This window comes from Ursus maritimus, unplaced genomic scaffold, assembly GCF_017311325.1.
Source record: "Ursus maritimus isolate PB19 unplaced genomic scaffold, ASM1731132v1 scaffold_24, whole genome shotgun sequence".
NCBI classification, from domain to species: Eukaryota; Metazoa; Chordata; class Mammalia; order Carnivora; family Ursidae; genus Ursus; species Ursus maritimus.
The window spans coordinates 43,041,616-43,064,173 of record NW_024424897.1 but is presented as its reverse complement, the minus strand read 5'-3'; the positions used below and the strand labels follow the sequence as shown (position 1 = coordinate 43,064,173).

At 48.3% G+C, this 22,558-nt stretch overlaps 1 protein-coding gene across 2 annotated transcripts in view; it reads right to left on the bottom strand.

Moving 5' to 3' along the window:
- The window catches only part of ABR (ABR activator of RhoGEF and GTPase), a 174,920-nt gene extending 152,596 nt beyond the window's left edge, over window positions 1-22,324 (bottom strand). The window contains exon 1 of one of the 2 annotated variants that reach the window (XM_040641104.1): window positions 21,087-22,324. In XM_040641104.1, coding sequence (XP_040497038.1) covers window positions 21,087-22,107 — 1,021 coding nt within the window. In that variant the 5' untranslated portion in view covers window positions 22,108-22,324. The remainder of the gene's footprint in view (window positions 1-21,086) is intronic. The other variant, XM_040641103.1, reaches the window with a different exon arrangement.
- Between the last annotated feature and the right edge of the window lie 234 nt (window positions 22,325-22,558).

Sequence of the window (22,558 nt, the reverse complement as noted above, 5' to 3'; positions counted from 1 at the left end):
ATTCATACGTTCCTGTCCCAAAGACAGACTGTGCTGTGCATTCCCAGGCCATCGCCATTTCCAGGGTCACCTGTCGGCCTGTGCAGTGAGAAGTCCTTCCTGCTAATGAGACTCGAGTTCTCTGCCCATTCGGCGTAGCAGCACTGACCACTGCTCCCTCTTTGACGCTAAGGGAAAGCCTCGAGAGGGAGCTGCTGGGATGTTTGCTGGTACGCACGTGGGCACTGGAGCTGAAGGAACAAAGAAAAATGTCAAACGATGTGCCCTCGAGATGGTGAAGCAGGTACGATGACTTCTGTAACCGTTGGTCAACCTGCAAACACGTGGTTGTTACTGTTCGGTATTTGAACAGAGCGGCTACCGACAGTTTTATAAAAACCTTCTTTGTGTCTTGGGAGACAGTTAAAGACGGCAAGCCCTTAGCACGGGTCTCTATGGTAGTCACATTCCTGCAGTGAAAACCTGTTTGTTAGCCCGCTCCCACAGTGAAACTCATGGGTCTTGAAGCAGAGGTTTGAACCCTTTCCCCAGACGCACGTTCGGCACGATTCAGCAGTCAATGAAGTTGCTTTAATGGTGGCTGCATCCCTTTGTCTTGGAGAGGAGTTTCTGGTAGCCCAGAACTGATCTCGCATGGTCGTGAAATCAGACATACAATGCTTTACTCTCTGCAACCCTCTTTGAAGTGGGTGATGTTTTGTTTTGGTTTTTAAAGATTTATTTATTTATTTTTAGAGAGAGGTGGGGGAGGGGCAGAGGGAGAGATAATCTCAAGCAGGCTCCCAGCTGAGCGCAGAGCCTGCCTCAGGGCTTGATCTCACAACCCTGAGATCATGACCTGAGCTGAAACCAGGAGTCAGACACAACTGAGCCACCCAAGTGCATCATGGATGGTGTTTTATTGTCCAAATCCTTCTCTTTTAACCCTCTATTACTTGGTAATTTAGATACTCCGTAAACATTGAGAATTATGGTAAAGGTATTTGTTGACTTTTTCATTGATCAGTTTGGAGGTTATAAGCACTCCATGCAATCCGGTGACTTTAAAATCTGAGAAAAAGTTCCATTGATTAAAGCCCAGCAGGTTTGCTTAACTCTTTACAAACTCAGCAAATTAATGAAATTGCAGTGAAGTGGTTGTCTTAACGCCACATTAATCTCTGCTCCAAAGCAAATACACACACAGGTGTTTCATGCCACCCGTCCCTAAACTAGTGAAGGCTGATCTCCTTGAGACAGGGAGAAAGTAGAGGCAGGAAGCGATGGAATCCTGAGAGGTAGAAGCTCAGCCTGTGTGGGCGGAAAGACGTGAGCCCACCCCACCGCCCTCCTCCCCCGAAGCTCAGCAGGGGGGATGGACATGGGTGAGCATTTCAACTCAGAACCCGACACCTTCAAACACCATGATCGTTCTCCGGGGGCAGCACGAGGGTGACCTACATGAGTCAAACCACAACCAGCCAAGGTTTTGAAACAGGAGATCACAATGGACTTCTCTGTATCATCGTCCAAGTGTCACTCAGCTCGCTGATGCTGTGTTTGCTCTCGGGCCAAAGGTCACCCTGGGCCGCTTCCTCCCTCTGACTGCTTGGTGGCTCCTAACACAACCGGATTACTTTACCAACTGTCTGGCAACTCCTTATCTACTCACACACGAACTCGAAAGGCTTTTCCCTCCACATTTTGCCCAGGAGCACCTAAAGTTCTTAAGTAAACAGGGCTTTTTTTATGGCTTCCTTTTAATGTCAACCTTTGGGGCTGTATGGGCAGAAAGGGCCTTACCAGACATGTTCCAGAATTCCACTTCTGGGTATTTACCCAAAAGAATGGAAAGCAGAGTCTCAAAAACATATTTGTACTCCAAGTTTGTAGCAGCATTATTCATGATAGCTAAAATGTGGAAGCAACCCAAGTGTCCATCGATGGATGAATGGACAAGCAAGATGTGGTATAGACGGACAGTGGAATATTATTCCACCTTTAAAAAGAAGGAAATTCTGGGGCGCCTGGGTGGCTCAATTGGTTAAGCGTCTGCCTTCGGCTCAGGCCATGATCTCAGGGTCTTGGGATGTAGCCCTGAGTCGGGCTCCCTGCTCAGTGGGGAGTCTGCTTGTCCCTCTGCCCCTAGTGCTCTCTCTCTCTCTCTCAAATAAATAAATAAAATCTTTTAAAAAATTAAAATAAAATAAAAAGGACATTCTGGCATATGCTACGGCATGGGTGAAACTTGAGGACATTGTGCGAAGTGAAATAAGCCAGTCACGAAAAGACAAACACTGTATAATTCCAGTTGCATGAGGTTCTTACAGAGTAATCAAATTCACAAAGACAGAAAGAATGGTGGCTGCCAGAGGCAGTGGGGAAGTGGGGGTTGGGGAGCTATTGTTTTATGGGTATAGAGTTTCAGTTTTGCAAGGTAAAAAGAGTTATGGAGGTGATGGTGATGATGGTTGTATGGCATTATACATGTATTTAATACCACTGAACTGTACACTTAAAAATGGTTAAAACGATAAACTTTACGTGTATTTCACAATAAAAATTTTTGAAAAAAAAAAGGGTAATGCATATAGCCTCACCCCGTTTTCCATATTTGATGACAATTATAATAAAATTTCCTCTTTGTTAAAGCAAACTATAAAAGTGCACATGAAGGGCACCTGGCTGGCTCAGCCTGTGGAGTGATTGACTCTTGATCTTGGGGTTGTGGGTTCAAGCCCCACGCTGGGTGTAGAAATTACTTAAAAATAAAATCTCTCTTAAAAAAAAAAAGAAAGAAAGAAAAAGAAAGTGCACATGAAAAACAATACAAAAAAACAGTAACAAGGGGCGCCTGGGTGGCACAGTCGTTAAGCGTCTGCCTTCTGCTCAGGGCGTGATCCCAGCGTTCTGGGATCGAGCCCCACATCAGGCTTCTCCACTAGGAGCCTGCTTCTTCCTCTCCCACTTCCCCTGCTTGTGTTCCCTCTCTCGCTGTCTCTATCTCTGTCAAATAAATAAATAAAATCTTAAAAACAAAAAAACAAAAAAACAGGGGGCGCCTGGGTGGCACAGCGGTTGGGTGTCTGCCTTCGGCTCAGGGCGTGATCCCGGCGTTATGGGATCGAGCCCCACATCAGGCTCCTCTGCTGTGAGCCTGCTTCTTCCTCTCCCACTCCCCCTGCTTGTATTCCCTCTCTCACTGGCTGTCTCTATCTCTGTCGAATAAAGAAATAAAATCTTTAAAATATATATATATATAGATTCCAGGTTGTGCCCAGATCCACTGGGATTCTACTTCAGTGGTCTTGGCAGCAGGAATCTGTCTTTTTACAGTGCTCCTTCAAAAGACTCTGACTTGCAGTCAGTTCCTTGCCCAGATTATTCTAGAAGTAGAAGAAGAATAATTTAGTAATTTCCTCAATCCTTCTTTCAGGCTAATCGGTACACATTTGTCAAACACGTAGGACACATAAGGCTCAATGGCAGATGCGGAAAACAGAGGGTAAATAAGAACATGAGTTATCATTTACTGAGTGCTCACTATGCATCAGGCTGAGTACTTACCAAGGATTACTTCATTTAATTCTTTTCTTTTTTTAAGATTATTTATTTATTTATTTATTTGAGAGAGAGAGTGCATGAGCACGAGCGAGAGGGGAGAGGGGCGTGAAGGGGGAAGGGGCAGAGGGAGAACGACAAGCAGGCTTCCCGCTGAGATTTTGATCCCAGGACCCTGAGATCATGACCTGAGCCTAAGTCACACGCTTAACCCACTGAGCCACCCAGGTGCCCCACTTCGTTTAATTCTTAACAACATTCCAGGAGGTATATGCTATTAACACATCCATTTTTCAGATGAGAAAATTGAGGCACAGAGAGGTTAAATAACTTTGTAAAGTCCTCACAGCCAGTAAATGTGGCTCCAGGGTCTGCACTCTTGCCCACGATAAGCCAGTCCCTGCCTTCAGCAAGCCTTGTGAAGTGGGGGGTAACACGGAAGTTACCATAATAAGAGGCGGAATGAAACAAATGTGAAATTGAGATACAAAGACAAGTGCTGGGGGAGGAGCCATAGCGGGCGTGACAGGTTTGGACTCAAGAGATTTTTCACCCTCTTGCCAATCAGCGGAAGCAGTGTGAAAAACCCCAGCAAATCCTTGCGTGGAGCCGTAAAGAACCAGTAAGACTCAGCTCATCTGACCGCAAGCAGAGATGCAGAGTGTGTTCTAACACCTCTTTCTTTGAGGCGTGACACTGAACAAGGTCTATCCAGCCCAGGGACCGAGGAAGAGAGCCGGCTATTTCCACCTCTCAGTTTCTAAAACCCCTGGCTTTTGTAACGTGCTCGGGGTGTGAGTCAGGGCAGCCTGGGAAGCGGTCAGACAACAAAATTGCAGATTCTGTGTTTTCTTTCCATTCTGTGACGACGACTGATTCACCTCAAGACTGACTGGCAGGGACAGAGAAAGCTGCCAGTCAATTTGGGAGCCTGAGAGCAAACTAATTAAGTCTGAATGAAAGTCACTGAGGTCACCGTCCTAGGTCATGAAAGTTCTGTGCGGGCTTTTCAGAGACTGTGGGCGAACTGCGGCAAAGACGCTGTCTTAACCCCACGGCGATCTCACTTCTTCAAAGACACGACAGGCTCTGTGGTTCCCAAAGAAACAAACTGGTTACAAGAAGGCAGTGTAAGACAATTTCTACTTTGAAGAGACGTGAAGGGCTGTACGGGACATCTTTTCGTTTCTTTTTCCCTTAATCCTAAAGATTAGCTTTTATAGGGTCCCTCCTAAAAATGTTCTTTGGCTTTCATCCATTCTTAAAATTTATGATACATACATTTGATTGTATTACATATACATACATCCACGAGTGACTGCTGTAGCAAGTTCAAATTACCTACTGTAACCCAACTTAAAGGAAGAAAAAAAGAGATTTAAGATTTGAATATAAAAGTTCTGATCGTAAGTGTCTTTTTTCCTCTAAGTTGGCTGCTATCTCAATGTATATATAAGCACAATGACTGAGTGGCATTTCTCTCCAAATATGTAACTCAGATGAAATGCTACTGCCCAAATCTAATTTTGATATCCTAAATCAATGCTCATCTGGTGTATAGGAATTTGAAGCGTGAAATTAAAAATAAAAAGGTTGTTTCCCCCCTTCTGCCCGCAGTAAACCAGACAACAAACAAAAACAAGGCAGTCACTCTCCACGAGCTAAAAGTAGCAACAAGGAAATAAGCCCGGGGAGATGCTGACTTGGGGCGTCTTTACTATGACTATGGTAGCAAAGACAGCTGAGGGTCCACCAAAGATTCCCGCCCCAGCCCCCTTCCCAGAGCATGGCTGTCAGGGGCGTGTGGGTGGGGGTGGGGGGGGCGGGAAGCAGCAGCCTCTTAGGGGCTACACTTGCCAGGACCCCTGAGTCTATGAGGGGACACAGGCCTTGTCTCTGCCAGTGCAATGCGAGCGAAAGAAATGGGTATCACTTCCAGGTTAAGAACAGTTGAGAAGCATGTGTGTCTTCACTCTCTTGTCGCCCAGTGCCCTCTGGAAGCTGAGAACTACCAGGACCTAGAGGAGGGCCCATGCACAAAAGTCCAGGAGCCTGGGTTCTGAGTGAGCCTGGGAAGCAAACCTGCCCATCAGGAACACCTGCCTCCACTGTCACAGGAACCAGAAGAAACTTTGCCTGTTAAACCATGGACATGCTGGAGTTGGTTTTTTAGAGGGTAGCACTGTTCTGAAGGCTTACTCCAAGGTGCTGAGATTAGGGGCTGGAGGAGGGAGGAAAGACCCCTTGGTGAGTGAAGACGACACTAGGAAAGAAATATATTTTCTTCTTCCACAGAAAACTCTAACACAAGGATGGTAATCTCAGATGCTGAAAACACGAGGCCGGTCGTGTAATACTAGTAGCTATTAACACCCACACAGCACTTTTAATGTGACAGGCAGCTCTAAGCTCTTACACTCACTCAGTTCTCACCCATTTATTGGGTAAGCTATTAATATAACCCCCATTTTGCAGATGAGGAAACCGGGGCCCACAGGAGTTAAGTAATTTGCTTAAGGTTATACAGCTCGTAAGTGGCAGAGGCAGGATGTGAGGCCAGGCAAGCAGCCCAGCTCCCAAGTCTTGCTTGTTCGCTACACGATACACACACCCCTCACAGTGAGAGCAGGAAAGAGGACCCGACGAGAGCTGAGGCGATTAGTGAAATCATGCCCGGTCTGAAGGGCTCAGCACGACCTGATGATTTCCACAGGTACCGAGATCTTCCCATCTTTCAAGAAAAGCCAGAAATCCAGATTTTTATGGAAAGTTTCTGGATTTTAAATTGTTTCCCTTTCGTTTTAACCCTCTGCAGCCCAAACAAAGTGCATGGACAGACGGCATGTGGCCCAGGGCCAGCCACCTGCCGCCCCCGCTCTCAGGGCAGCTGTCTCCTAGGACCGTGCCCTTTCCTGCTGGCCCAAGGCCCTGGGGAGTTCTGAGTCTGGTAGCCAGAAGGGAGTCAACTCTGCAAACAACAGCCCCTTCAGGCCCATTGATATGAATAATTAATTTCTGTTTTCTCATTGCCAGCCCACAAAGGTTACCAACGAGCCCAGCATTCAGGAAGCAGCTCTGTCCCCTTCTGAGACAATGAGGACAGGCATGGAGGATCCTGGGGATATTCAGGGAGCCCCATAATGAAGTCCAGAGTGGCGGCAGCCGGGGCTCAAAGGAAGCCGGTGGCTAGCGGCCAGGGCCGGTGTGCGCGCTCCCTGCCTGGCTGCCTTGGTAGGGCTCTCCGAGCCTCCGAGGCTCATTAGAGACGGACACTCTGTGGCTTTCACTGCTATCAGCGGGAGGGGCCTCTGAATTCCTCGAGATGCTTTATAATAAAACAAAAAGGCGCAATTATGCAGCCAAACTGAAGACAAGGCAGCTGCAAACAAAGCAGGGCTTTCTCCGTAATAGGACCAACCTCAGCTAGACAGTGCCGAGGTCTCCCCTTCCTCCCCGGGGCTGCCGCTGCGAGGCATCCGTAATTGGATGCTCCGCTGCTCCAGCTCTTGGATTATTCAAACTGCAGGATTTCCAGAAGCCTTGGGTTTCAGTTAAGGATATGCCGAGGCAACAAGAAAAGCCACGTACCATTTTTCACCCTTACTGTCAATTTCAGCAATACGTACTGGCTAAAGCAGTAATAACTGTGATGATAATCATAAAATTAACCAGCACACATTCTATGCTGTGTGTCAGGTGCTTTCCTAAGGGCTTTATATATTAAGTTATTTAATCTGTACACCAACTTAACTTGGTATTGCTATCATGTTATTGTCACCCTCAGTCTACAGATATGGAAACTGAGGCACAAATAAATTAACAGTGAGGTGGCAGAGCTGGGCTTTGAACACATGCAGTGTGGTCCTAGACAGTATGCTCTTGACTATCACACCAGTGGCTGTTTGCATTTACACAGAACTTACTGGATGCCAGGCCCTGTGCCACATATTTTCTGTACATTATTTCGTTTAATCTTTACAACACCAGGTGCGGTATAATCATCTCCATTGTACAGAATAGAAAATTTAGGTTTATAGAAGGGTGAAGTAACTGGGTCATGGGCACAAAATAACAAGTGGCCTACAGACTAGATCCAAACCCAGGTTTCTCTGATTCAAAGCCAGGCTCTTAACTATTATTTGGTACAGAGCACCAGTTCATCTAACTTACTGGTGTTGGTAAAGGGGAGGCCTGGAAAACTTCTAGCCTAATCACCTTTTTTACAGGTGAGGAGATGTAGCCTAGACAGATTAAGAGTTCGAGGGAGACTTGGCTGGGTTGGTTGGTAAAGCATGTGACTCTTGATCTTGGGGTTGTGAGTGGGAGCCCCATGGTGGGTTATAAAGTTCGCTTAAAAAAAAAAACAAAGAAAACAGGCACCTGGGTAGCACAGTCTGTTAAGCATCTACCGTCAACTCAGGTCACGATCCCCAGGGTCCTGGGATGGAGCCCCACGTTGGGCTCCCTGCTCAGTGGGGAGACTGCTTCTCCCACTCCTCCCTGCTCATGCTTTCTCTCTCTCAAATAAACAATAAAATCTTTAAAAGAAGAAAAAAGAGTTAGTGGTGAATGGTACTAGAGTAACTTTGGGCCCAGAAAGAGCTGGGTTCCAATCCTAGCTCTGTCCTTTATTAGCTGTGTGACTTGGACAAGTGACTCAATGTTTCTAGACTTGGTAGTAGAGAATGGGAATAATAATACTCAGCCTCATGGACAATAAAGTATGTGTAATATATACTTCCAATAAACACTCAGTATGGTAAAACCATTTCATTATAGTCAGGTGGTCCCCAAATTACAGATTGATAATTTCAAACTTCTGCTTACAAATCTGATCTTTATGATTTGAAATAATGTGTAAGTGGTGAGTAGGTGGCCAGTAGTGGCCCCCAAAGTCTAATTAACAGACAGAGATCTTGGAAAATGGCACTGCACTTCTGAAACTTTTCTCAACCCCACCCTCTTTGTGGAAAACCCCCGAGGAAATCACATTTATCAGAGATCTGAACAATTAGACGTTCAGGCCTTCTACCCTCACAAATAAAGTTAAAATTCTACCAGATCAATGACACTGTGGAAGGCTTGGTTTCCATGGTTTTTAATGCTAGTATCCCTTACACTTTGTTACTGATTTCATGATTTTGCACCTGGAACAATGGGCCGTGCTGTGATGGCATGTTTGGTCCTTTGGCACACACATCAAGATTGGTGATGTACATTTGGTTTCATTTTGGGGTTCCTATTTTTGGTGGCCATGGCTGGTTGTTTATCAGGATATGCTCATGTGACCAGCACCCAATAATAGTCTCAAACCTTAAGACTCAAACGGACTTTTTTGGGAGCGGGTATTCCCTGTATGTCTTTGCAGTTTGCTTTTAGAAAGAGAGCGCTCCCACAGGGCCTCAGACAAGGGAGGACATCAAAGCCAATGCTGGACCTCTCTTGTGTCTGTTGATGCATATATTTTTCTTGCTGCTTTGCTCTGTATCCCCCGTAAAAAATCTCAGCCATGAGTATAATCTGCTATTGAGTCTTATAAATCCTTCTGGCAAATCACTGACTAAAACAATGGGGAAACAATTGAGCATTTCTAACATTGTTTTTCACATTTTTGAGACCCACCCTCTGATATATACCAACAAACAGCTCTGGTTACCGTTTGGTCTTAGTGAGAAGGGAACTCAGAGGTTTGTTTTGTTTTGTTTTGTTTTAATGCAGGTTCAGGGTAGAGCCTGAGAGCATGCATTTCTTTCTTTCTTTTCTTTTCTTTTTTTAAAAATAGGCTCCATGCCCAACATGGGGCTTGAATTCATGACCCTGACATTAGAAGTCACATGCTCTACTGACTGAGCCAGTCAGGTGCCCCAGGAACTTAGAGGTTTTGAGGAAAATACTTCAATTTCTGAAGCTCCAAAGAGCCATTTTTCTTTCTGAATGTAAGTCAGATATTTGTATCAGTCAGGACAAACCAGGTAATGCTATAGTAACAAAGAAGACCAAACATTTCAGTGGCTTAAAATAGCAATCGTTTATTTTTCACTCTAGTACGTGTCCATTGAGGATTGACTGGGAGCTCTGCTCTGTACTGCCCTCCCTGTAGGACCCAGGCTGACTGACCAGTCACCCGCTGAATCACTGTACATTCCAGTAGCAAAGGGAAGAGAGGTCTCATACCAGCATTAAATGCTCTGGGGCAGAAGTTGCACACATCACTTCCATTCAAACTCACCGGTTAGAACTAGGCAAAGGTCTCTACCCAATTTCAAGGGAACCAGGAATGTAATCCTACCCACCATGCTCCTGGAAAGCAAGGGGGAATCAAAACATTTAGTTTACAATCCTAATGACTACCACAGGCCTCCATTAGTTGGCCAGGTTAGAAGTATTATCCTTTTCCTGAATTGTCCACCTTCAGGAAACAACAGCCTCCCATTAGGAAAAGGGGCACAGCATGGCAGATTCTGAACTCGTGGACAGGCAGACAGGGTAGTAAGCTAGAAAGCACACGTCAACATCTCCTCGGGGGCATCTGAAGTTTGAAAATGGCTTCAGGAAGAAAAACCACAGCCCTTGAAAATAATGGTTCTAGTATATGTCTTATCGGTTGGTCCTACTGGCCCCCGAAAAAGAGGAGAAGGGAGAGGAAGAGATGAAACTGAAAGCAAAGAAGGGGTGCTTGGGTGGCTCAGTTGGTTAAGCGTTTGACTCTTGATTTTGGCTCAGGTCATGATCTCAGGGTCATGAGATGGAGCCCTGCTTCATGGGGCTCGGTGCTCAGTGGGGAGTCTGCTTGAGATTCTCCCCCTCTCCCTCTGCCCCTCCCCCACTTGCACGCATTCTCTCTCTCTCAAAATAAATAAATAAATCTAAAAGCAAAGAAGAAGAGGAGGAGAAAAAAGTAAAAGGTCTTTAAATACGGAGACCCCAACAGTCTGCCCAAGTGGCCCAAATCCCACAAAATTCTTGAAAATACACAATCATTCTTTTATTTGTTTAACAAATACAATACACCAGGGCACCTGGGTGGCTCAGTCAGTTAGTGTCTGCCTTCGGCTCAGGTCATGACCCCATGGGCCTGGGATCGAGTCCGTGTTGAGCTCCCTGCTCTGCAGGGCTTCTGCTTCTCTCTCTGCCCCTCCCCCAACTCATTCTCTCTCTCAAATAAATAAAATCTTTAAAACAAACAAACAAAAACCCCAAATACAATACGCCAGCATTGTGTTAGGGGCAGGGAGACTAGAATTTTTTAAAAAGTAGTCCTTTTCTAACACACAACACTTGAAGGGTTTAGAATCCAGTGAGGGGAGACAGAGAGGCAAACCTTTTTAACACTGTATTATAATGGCTCAAATGAGTAAGTGTACAAAGTGAAAGGCAGAGCTGTGTGACTAACACGGGGCTGGGTTCCCCAAAACCAATCACAGTCTCCTTCTCTCCTTAATGATCTTCACAACAGAGACCGAAGAGCTGAACTCCCTGACCCCCCAGCCCTCCCTGCAGCTGACGGCAGCCGAGGCCGCCGGCGGCCCCGTGATGTTGGCCAATAGCAGGAAAGCAGCCGTTGCTAGGTAGGGTGGGGGGGGAGCTTTTTAAAGCGGCAGCCAGCGTGATCACTACAGTCCTCTGCGCCCTACTCCCTCTCTGAAACACGAGCACACATCTGGTGATGCAGCAGATTTTTGTTAACCCCGAGGCAGCTAGCAAGAGAACAAACACCTTCCTGCTACATAATGGGGAACGTCTGGGCCCCTGAGTACACTGCTAAGCCATCCCGGAAAGCCTGCCTCTGGAGTTCTTAGGACTGGAGGAAAACAAATCTCTATCTGGTCAAGTCATTGTATTAATTTCTATGGCCATTAACAAATTATCACAAGTTCTGTGACTTAAAACAATACCAATGTATTGTTTTTCTTCTCTAGGGGAGAAGTCTGACAGGGTCTGACACTGGCCCAAATCAAGGTGCTGGCAGGGTTGGGTTCATTTCCAAAGGCTCTAGAAGATAATTAGTTCCCTTGCCTTCTTCTAGTTTCTAGAGGCTGCTCATACTGCTTGGCTCAAGGCCCCCTTCCTTCCTCTTCAAAGCAAGCAACAGTGAGCTCGGTCCTTAGCACATTGCATCACTCTGACCTCTGCTACCGCCTCCTTCCATTTTTAAGACCTTTATTACTGCATTGGGCCCACCTGGATAACCCAGAATTATTTCCCCATGTTAAGGTTCTTAATTTTTTTTTTTTTTTTGAGGAACAGAGCATGCCTGAGTGGCAGAAGGGGCAGAGGGAGAGAGAGAATCTCAAGCAGACGCCACACTGAGTTTGGAGCCGGACGTGGGGCTTGATCTTATGACCCTGAGATCATGACCTGAGCTGAAATCCAGAGTTGGACGCTTACCCAAATGAGCCACTCAGGGGCCTCTCAAAGTCCTTAACTTGATCACATCTGCGAAGTTCCTTTTGCCCTGTAAGGTAACAACATACTCATAGGTTCTGGGGATTGGGACATGAACATATTTGGGGGCCAGTATTCTGCATACCAGAGTCATTATGGCAGTTTTCTCTTATCTGCAGCCAAGTGCACTCCTGACACCCGGCTCTCAGATCTACGGAAGAAAGCAGGGGAAGCTTTATGGATCAAGTAGCCCTCAAGCTGAGACCTGAGGAATGATGACCAGTACTTTGTCATACAGGCAAGTATGGAAAGGGCATTCCAGGGAAAGGGTGTAGCACACGCAGAGGAACAAGTATGCAAGGTACGTTTGGAAACTACAAGCAGCTCTGTATTGCTGGAGCGTCAAGTGTCTGCCTGTGCTGGGTGGGGGAGGGAGGAGATGAGGGTGGACCGGATCACTGCGAAAGGCTGGATACATTTGCATCTAAGAAGCTCCGATTTTACTTCGTAGGTGGCAGAGAGTCATTGAAGAATGCAAGCAGGGGGTGCATAATTAGATTTAGTGGGGACAGCAATCCCTTTGGCTTTCCTGTGGCTGGAGGAGAAAGGCTGAGGCCGGAGGCGGAACAATCCGTTATTGCGCTGGTTTGCATCAGGGGCAATGAAATGAAAGTCTAGATACTCATCAACATTGTTCGAGCACATCCTATATGTGCTGTGACATTCTGGGGCTACAAAGGCAAATAAGACACAGGTCAGAGCAAGGGCGCCTCTCACCCTGCCAGCCATAACCCCAGGGCAGGAATGACGGGTGCGCGTGGGACTCAAGGTGGGGGTGTTCTGCCCCCCTACCCCAAGTCTAGGAAACACAGACAGGGTGGGGTGCAGCCCAGGGGGAACTCAAAGGGACACCAGGACCATCGCAATGACGGGAAAGCAACTGAAGAAACAGATGGCCCTTTCCTGCCCCGTATCTCACCCAAACGCGCCCTAATGTCCCCCCCCCCCAATCAGGCCGAGTTATTTTAAATCTCTGCCTGTGGCGAGTTAGAAGAGGAACTGGTGTGGTCACAGTAGAAGCCTAGGACTCAAACAGGGTCCCCCTGATGGAAATGGTCTGCCATTAGAGACGAGGGACGGTTGCGCAACTTTGTGAATATACTAAAAACTCATGACTGTACACTTTACAAGGGTGAGTTTTATATGATGTGAATTATCTCTCAATAAAAATAAGTAATTAATTTTTTAAACAGGAGAAAAAAATAACCCCACCCCTGAGCCCTAAGGGAACCTGGGCTTGTGAGGTCACTGGTCAGAGCCTCAGTTTCCTCCTCTGCCAAATGAGAAGAGTGGTAAAGAACAGTAGACTGTTGTGAGTATCATACGTGATCGTGCAAGTTAAACGCTTAACGCAGCGCCTTGCAGGTACTGGCTGCTAAACACGTTCAGGTCCTCCCTCCTCCTAAGTGCCAATAAAATTTTAAAACCATCATTTTCTCAGCAGCCACAAGACGTGACCTAGGCTCTAGACAAGCTCCCTTCAGACGGTCTCGTCTCAGGCGGGCTAGAGCACGGAGCACACGGGAAGACAGCAACAGGAACCGGAGCCCACGCTCACTGCAGAACGACTGCAGGTCGAGTCTGCAGCTACGCAGCGCAGACAGACTGAGCGAGACTCGCGCCGGGTAAATATAGCTACGCCCAGCGGCGGTCAAGCAAGCCAGGTGGGCACGGAGATTTCTGCTTGTAATTCCAGTTTGGTATACAGACTCGTCCGGTCTCCAAAACAGCCACGCCTGCCCCAACACCTGGACAAATCCATGTGACTACAACGCAGCCCTGATGTTTAGAGATGACCCGTGCCCCACGCTCCTCGAACCCACGATGAGCCACAAACAAGCCTTACACAGCCAGAATTTTCCAGCCCAGTACTGAGGCGGGGGATTTATTTTTTCACCGAACTTCCCATTTGTGATATTCCAAAATCAACCAGGTATTTATCAAGCGCCTGCCCTGGGCCCAGCCCTGTGAAGGATACTGTGAGCAAGAAAAAAAGAGGCACAAGCCTGGGGCTGCTCTCAAGCAGCCAAGCTAACCTCTGGGTTGGAAAGCAACACTTCACGGTAAACACATAAAAGGCATTGTGCCTTGCACAGAGCAGGGGTTCAGTCATTTGTACGTTGGGTCAATGAATTAATAGAGGGCACAATAATACGACAATTGTGTGAGTGTGGGTCTCACTCTAAGAACCACAAGATGGGCTGGAGTAGTTGGAAAAGGCTTGTGCCAGAGGCTGCTAGCTGCCTACTCAATATCAATTCCTGCATTTTTCCTTGTAACAGAGCCCCTATTTTATTTGAGGTGGCCATATGCCCAGATAAAATACTACATTTCCCAGCTTCCCTTGTAGCTAGAGGTGGCTAATGCAATCTACACAGAAATTGTTAGGAGAGGCTACCAGGAAAGTGCCTTAAAAGGCAGACCAACAGCTGCCACTCACTCATGTGTCCTTCCTCCCTTTCTTCTAATTCTCATCTGAAACATGAGCGTGATGGCTGGATTCCCAGCAGCTATTTTGGACCACAAGGCAACCCTGAGAGAGAAAAGCATGAATACAAAAGAAGCCCAAATTCCTGATGATCATGGAGTCACCATATTCTCCATGGACTGCTTGCTTGTGGCATTCTTTTACTTGAAAAGGAAATAAACTTCTATCTTGCTTAAACTGTTTTTTGGGTTTTGTCATATGCAGCAAACCCATATCTTAACACAAGTTTCTACAGAAAGCCAGGCTTTCAAGGAAGGGTTGGCTTTGTGACTGGGTGGGAGGGGATGGAAAGGCATCTCAAATGCCAGAAAGAGCAAAGGAAAAGACACTGGCAGGAATGAGCATTGGCCGAAAGCAAGTGGGTAGAGAGTAGGAAATAAAGAGAAGCCAGATGACGGTTTTGTAGATGTCAGGGAAAACAGGGATTGACTGGGGAAGGAGCAGGGACCACAAAGGAACCAGAGAGCTTGGGGTGCCAGGGGAGCTCTGTCGGATGGATGTCCAACTCTTGGTTCCAGCTCGGGTCATGATCTCGGGGTTGTGAGATTGAGCCCCATGGCATGGCGGGATCTGTGCTCATCTGGGAGTCTGTTTCTCTCCCTTTCCCTCTCCCTATGCCCGTCCCCCCACGCACGCTTTCCCTCTTTCTCTCCAAAATAAATAGATAAATCTTTAAAAAAAGAAAGAAAAAAAGGAAGAAGAAAGCTTGTCTCCCTCCAAAGGAGCAAAACACCTGTAGACCTGGAGGGAATAAGAAAGGAGGGAAAGAAACAGAAGAAGAGGCTGGGGGAACTTCATTACATGAAGAGACAGGAGTGTGAGCTGTGGCCTGAACTTAGAGCAATACCACCACCACCAAGCTTTATTAAACGCTTATGTGCCTGACCCTGGGCTATGCACTCTCCACACACTTATCTCATTTATGCTTCACAGCACGTCTACGACACAGTCCTATCATCACCCACATCTGGCAGACAAGGAACCTGGGGCTTAGAGAGAGTCAGTAACTTACCCAATGTAAGCCTCACAACCCCGTAAGCTGGTTCCCAACAGCTCCGTTTTTCAGATGAGGAATATGTCTGTACCATTATTTCAAAGCCAGGAAAATATGTCAAGATCCTGATTTTCAAACATAAAGATCCAGAACCAAGTATAGAGTCCATTGCTTTGTGAATACTCTCTTAACCAGAAGAAAACCAAATAGACGAGGAAAAGTTTGGAGCCTTGGTTGTGTTTACTGTGTGTAGAGGAGGAAGGACTTGTTCAGCGAACCCACCCATACTCCCTGGCTGGCTGGTCCAGGGCTCTTGAGGTGAGATAGTGCCGAGAGGGTGGGGGTGAGGGGTGGAGGGAAGCAAGCACCGAGAAACCAAGCACACAGTGACGCAATGTCAGCTCCGGTGACAAATGAATCACAGCCAACCAGCGGCTCATGTGTCTCAGATAGTGTTTTAATATCTCTCTGCACCAGGGAACGGAAAAAAAATTACTCTAGCCCAGCTAAGGCTGAAAACTCAATACTTGAACTAAGTTATTCAGATATATCCACTGAACACAAGGAATTCTTCCTGGAGCTAAAATCTCATTAGTCACTGGCGGGGAAGGGGAAAAACCCATCAGGTTACAAATGATTTAGGTAATATGAGCACCTCAGGAAGTGCACTTCCCATGCAGATTAAAAATAAAAAAATCTCCTTTAGCAGCATGGCAGAATCTGATGGCAGGACCTCCCAAGTACAGAAATCTAGAATTCTACAGCTGGCCCAGGACAGCACTAAAGGCTGGAAGTTAAAGAGTGTGGTCTTTGTAAGACTGACCTGAGTTCAAGCTGATTCCATCACAAGCTGCTAGAGACTGGTACATTTCTTTACCTCTCCTAGCCTCAGCACCTTACCTATAAACTGGCACTAGTAATCTCCACCCCTTTGGATGGCTGGGAGGCTAAAGGAGGTGGTCTACTGCTCCTATCACGAAGACTTTGACAGAATTTATGTCTTTAGAGTGCTCTGCTTCAAATCTAGGAAAGAAAAGGCCACAGGACAATGGAAAGAGCTTCGTCCTGGTTCATGGGCCCAGCCTTGAGAGTCATTAAGTGTGTGACCTTGAAAGGTCTCCAGGGCTCTGTCTGGAGAGGGGCAGGAGGAGACCTACTCTAAGATCTCTTCCTCTTCTAGACTCTCGGATGTCACTAAGAATCAGATGCACAGTCCTTAGTCATTCCTTTCAGGATGTACCACATTACCTGATGCAAAGCTGTTTCTTTATCTAAAAACATACAGTTTCTACCCCAGGAGCCAAAGGGTTCGTGAGAATCATAAAGGCAGGTCACTGACTTTTGCGCTCCTGGGCCTTAACACAGACCTGGCATGAAGTAAGACCTCGATAAATTCTTGTTGAGTGGAACAGATGAATAAACAAATGAATGGATTTCAAGGGCCAGTCAAAACAGAGACCTCTTGCCCTCCACCAAGCAGAGTTTAAGGCAAGAAGAAAATGCGGCCAACTTAAAATACTAATGATATTTACTTGGTCATCTGAACTACAACCAGAATATCAGATGAATAGTTTGCCAGTCAAGAGGATGCCTGACGTTGAAAAGCCACCTTTGGGCTTTGTTAGAAGAGTGTACTTTGGTGCACAAGGAGTACAGATATGACACAGGGGATGCCACAGGCTACAGCAGGGATGCAGAAGCCTCGAGAAGGACACGTCATCCAACCTCTGTGGCAGGAGGGGCATGGGAGCATGTCACCATGAAAGAGAAAATACCAGGCCTCTGCATGTGGGCATGGAGCTCTGCCTGCCCAAGACCGCCCCACGAGGGGAGATCTAAAATCCAGCAGGTGGTCTGTTCCCCTGCAAGGCCAAGGCCACCAAGGAGCGACATGGGTGGGTAGCAGCCCTGATGGTTGATCCCAGCAGCAGATGGACTGGGATCTGCTGGGACTTTAGCGATGAAGAAAATAATAATAATAATGCACACAGGGGTGCCTGGGTGGCTCAGTCGATTAAGTGTCTGCCTTTGGCTCAGGTCATGATCCCAAGGGTCCTGGGACTGAGTCCCAAGTCGGACTCCCTGCTCAGCAGAGAGCTATTTCTCCCTCTCCCTCTGCTGCTCCCACTGCTTGTGCTCTCTCTCTCTTGCTCTCTCTCTCTGTGTCAAACAAATAAATAATAAAATATTTTTTAAAAAAGATAAAAAAAAAAAAAGAACTGGCATTCTAACTTATACTCACGTTTGGCTACTATGTGTAGAAAGAGATCCAAATGTGTCTTTTTATGGGAATCTACCTCTTATAAGAGAATATGGTCCTTTTCCAAGGAGGGGCACAGCTTTGCCTCTGGGTCTTTTTATGTGGCTCTCCTGTGGCTCTCTCTCCTTATGATCTTGAGACTGAACAGCCCAATAAAACCCAACATTCAATTGAGGATCTCTGAATACAAATAATGGGCATGATTGCTGGTGAAGAAGGAGAAACATGAGGGCCAAGCCAGCAAGAGAGCCTCTTAGCCAAGACTTGGCCCCGGGTTCTGCCTTGCTGCCAGAAGTTTCTAGAAAGAGCCAGAGCCAAGCAGGAAAAAAAACACATGCATCATAGAAAACCAAACCATCTGTGATTCAGAATGGTCTGGGAATGAGAATCTTTGAAGCATCAACTCAAAGAAAATGACCTGTAGTCATGGTTAGTTAACACTGTGGGTGCCTACTATGTGTCAAGACGTGTTCAAAGCCCTTTAGAAACAAAATCCCATTTATTACTCATATCAACGGTATGATGTAAGCAGTGGTGTTTATTAGTCTCATTTTACAGATGAGGAAACGGAGACAGAGAAAATTCAAATAACTTCTCCCAAGTACACACGAACAGTCTAGCTTCAAAGCTCATAGCCTTTATCAGCATTTTCAAACCTTTTTGTCCAATCCACAGCAAGAAATACATTCTACATCAGGACCCAATATACACTCACACATAATTGAAACAAAGTTTTAAAACAGAAAATACTCACCATTACCCAGAGCAATTCATTCCCATGTTTTCTCTTCTATTCCATCCTATTAAAAAATATATCATTGAGCCTGGGTGGTTCAGTCAGTTAAGCATCTGCCTTCAGCTCAGGTCATGGTCCCAGGATCCTGGGATCAAGTCCTGCATCGGGCGCCCTGCTCAGCGGGGAGTCTGCTTCTCTCTCTGTCCCTTTCTCCTTGTGTATGTGCCCAAGCGCTCTTTCTCTCAAACTTAAGTAAAATATTTAAAAAATATATCACTCAACAAATATTTATGGAATACCTAACATGTGTTCGACACTGTTCTAGGCTTTGGGATTATGTCAGTGGATGAAAAAGATAAAAAATCCTTGCCCTCTTGGATTTTACAGGAGAGAGAGTGGATAAGATCAACACGCAAAATCGTAGCATCTGAAGCAGTAATTAGGTGAGTGCTATGGAGAAAAATAAAGCAGGCATGGCCAAGAGTGGCCAAGGAGAGCCTCTCAATGCTTTCATTCCCCACTACACTGATTTCAGTGGGCTGTCACCCACCAGGTGAGAAGCCCTGCCCTTACTCCATCCATTCTAGTGATTCTCTGTAGTCTGACGGCTCTTTCTCCTAGACCGTGTGCACATGCACACATGTACGTGATTGTGTGCACATGTGTATACGTGCATAGGCACACGTGTGTACGTGTGTGCACGCATGTACACATACGCATGTTCACCCCCAGTCACTTCCTCACTGGGGAGGTTGTGGAGGCAGGGCCCCAACAAACAGCTGTCCAAGGGTTTCATCCACAAGCCTGCCCTGCAGAGGGGTCCTGGAGAGAGGCCTAAAATTACAGCCCAGGCACCACTAGCCAAAGCCACCAAGTGCCAAACCTGTGACTGGGCCAGAGTCTTCCATCCAGAGGAAGGAAAATCTTTTTATCATTGGTCCACCCAGAGCAGGCACCTTTTGTAATTCATTACACCAGAAGGAATGCTAATTCCTAATCTGCATCAAGATGCTCTTTGTGCTAGAATGCCCTTAGGGAGAGAAGAGAGAGCGCATGAAATAAAAATAACCCCCTGGGGAAAATCCAGCACATTGAGCATACCTGAAGGGGTGATTGATGTGGGTCTCCAGGAAGACGGGATTGGAGCCAACTCTGGAGCAGCTCTGGGCCGCTGGGGTAGCTGCCATACAGTATTTGGAACTTGGCACTAGAGTGAAATCTTCAGACTCTTCCCTTAAGTTAAAGGGGCACATAAAAATGTTACTAGCATGGGCAGCAAAAACATTACCTATGGGAAAAGCGGCCAATCTCGGCTAATGAATAAGTGTAATTGATCACAACGGATGACTTGATGGACCTTCCAAATGTGCTTTTAGCAAAGTGGACAGTTTTTCATTCAAATGCAAACTCACACAGATAAGATCTAATAATGGAGATTTTGGAACAATCCCAGCATCAGTGATTTCTTTTTTTTTTTTTTTTTTCTCCTTCACTGAGCAGGAAGGCATCTTAAGTTCCTGATCAAGGCTTGACTCAACTAGACATCAATTTATGCTTTCCCTATGACTGAGGAGACCCTGACGGTTCCAGGGGCAGCAAAGGAGCAGTCACAGGCCATCCTCACATCCCTATCTGTCCTTTCCTCCTCAGCCCCATCCCCACTCCCTGACTTATGAGGAGTTCGGTGGCTGGGAGACATTCAGTTCAGTGCAGTCATCCATTTATTCAAGAAATATTTAGTGAGCACTTACTACGTGCAAGGCACCATACTGACTGCCACAAGGGGATTCGAAGATGGCTAGGACCAGATCCTGCCCTCAAAATAAAGGGCAGATGTCAGGGGAACAACAAATGACAGAAACCCCAAGTGGAGTCTCAACTCACGTCAACAAGCACTTAATCTTTCTGATCTTCAGTTTTCTCCTTCGTCAAATGAAGACATTGCATTAGACATGATCTCTGGGCACCAGGCCAGCTTGAAAACTATGATTCTATGCCCTCCCCTTCCACTCAGGCTCCTGGAAGCTGACAGGTCAGGTGCAGCCTTCTAGGAAAGGGGGAGCCAGCAAAGGGAGGGGGCAGTGAGGATTATGTACCTTTCCCGGAGTAAGAGGATGTTTCAGTTTGGCCAGAACACAAGATACAGGCTGGGAAAGATGAGAGAAAAGTTCGTAGAATTACGTGCAAGATTTAAACTTTCACATCAAGGAATCTGGGGGAAATGGGGAACTGTTGTAGTTTGTGCAGGGAAAGGTACTACCATGTGGTGCAAAGGAATCTTACCGACCTGTGGAAGATGAGTTGGAGGGAAGGAGGGCGGTGATGTTACCATAGTCAGAGCATAAGGGCTGAGGATTCCTCCCATGGTCTAGCCAAGCACACCATTCCATCACCCCCTGGCGTCGCCATACTGCTTATTTTCATAAACTCGCCCAAGGCGAAATCATGTTGCACAATCTTTTTTTTTTTCCTTCCCAGTTCTACAAGTGGTTTCAAGGTAAACAGATACATTTTATCTCCCTTCTTCCCAAGCGCCTTACGTTAAACAGGACCAACAAAGTATGCCAGGGAGGGGTCCCGGAAGGGGCCAGGAGCCCCCGGGATGCGCGAGGGGTGCGCCTACCTGCAGAGAAGCCGTCCTCGTGGTCCGAGCTGTTGTGGCTGCAGTCACTGCCCCTCTCCGGAGAGCTGTGGCTGGGCGAGTCCCGCTCCGGCACCCGCAGGAACCTCTTACGCCGCCACGGCGGGAGGTGCTCGCGAGCCCCGCGCCGGGGGTGCTCCTCCGTGGCCAGGGGCGAGCTCCGCCCGTCCTTGGCCTCCTCCTCCAGCTGCTCCAGGTCGCGGCTCCGGCGCTGCTGCCGCCGGCCCCCGGGGATCAGGTGCATCCAGCGATGGGGGCTGCCCGCCCGCGCCGGCTTTTCGGCCTCATCGCGGGCCCCGAACCGGCAGGGGGCCACGAGTAAGTGACCGAGAACGAATTTCTCGTTCAAATCCACCATCTCGAAGTCGTGGTCACTGCTGTTGTCCCCATCATCTGCGACCGAAGCGTCCGGCTCGCCCTCCTCCGAGCCCCGCCCCGCGCGGGTCCCGGAGGACAACTCCTCTCCCTGGGCGCTGGGGACTGTGTCATCGTGGCCGGGGGGCGCGCGGTCCTCCTGGAGCCTGAAGAGGAGGCGAGGCTGCAGCAGCTGCTGGTGGATGGCGGCGGTCAAGCTGAGCACCGCGCCCCCGGCCCCCGCCGGCCCGGGCCGGATGGGAAGGTCCGGGCACGCGTAGGGGGCAGTCTCGGCCTTCGCCGCCACCTCCGGGTCCGGTCGCCAGGGGCCTGGGTGGTCTCCGCCGCCGCCCGCGGCGCCCTCCTTCTCGCGCGGCGCCGGCTCCTCTGCCCTAGCTCCCCGGCTGTCGCCGTCTCCGCCCTCCAAGCGCCCGCAGCCCAGGTCCCGCTTCTCCCCGGCCAGGGCCGCCTGCAGGTAGGAGACTTTGAACTTCTCCTCAGCCAACACCTGTTGCAGCCGCTTCAGGTTGAGTTTGCAGCGCTCCAGCTCCCGCTCCATGTCCAGCACCGAGTCCAGCCGCATGACTGGTGCCTCCTCCCCGGGGAACTCGTCCTGCCAGTGGCGCTCAAAGTCCCGAGGGTCCCACATGGCGGCCGCCCCTTCGGGCCTCCCGGACCCGGCTCCGCCGCGCGCAGGAGGCTGGGGTCGCGCCGGCCTTTTCCCGGAAGCTCGCGCTGGAGCAGTCGCCTGCCCTTCACTTCGGCCCCAGAATAGGAGAAAAAATAAAAGTTTTTCCCCTTCCGCCCTTGTGCCTTTTTTTTCCCCTTCTTCTGGGTTTCGCCTCCCTGACGTAAGCGGCCACCCGCGGTGGAGGCGGGCGTCTGGGGGCCCTGGGCCCGCCCCGGGCAGGAGCGCCGAGCTGGCGGTCTGCAGCTCCCGCCGCCCGGCCAGGCGCCCCGCGGGCTCGGGGCTGCGGGAGAGCGCGGGGAGGGCGGAGCCTCGGTGGCGCCCGGCCCGGCCCCTGCCGGCGCCCCTCGGAGCGGCGCCCGCGACACTCGGAGCTGACCGCGGTAGGCCGGGCTCGCACCTTGCCCGCCGC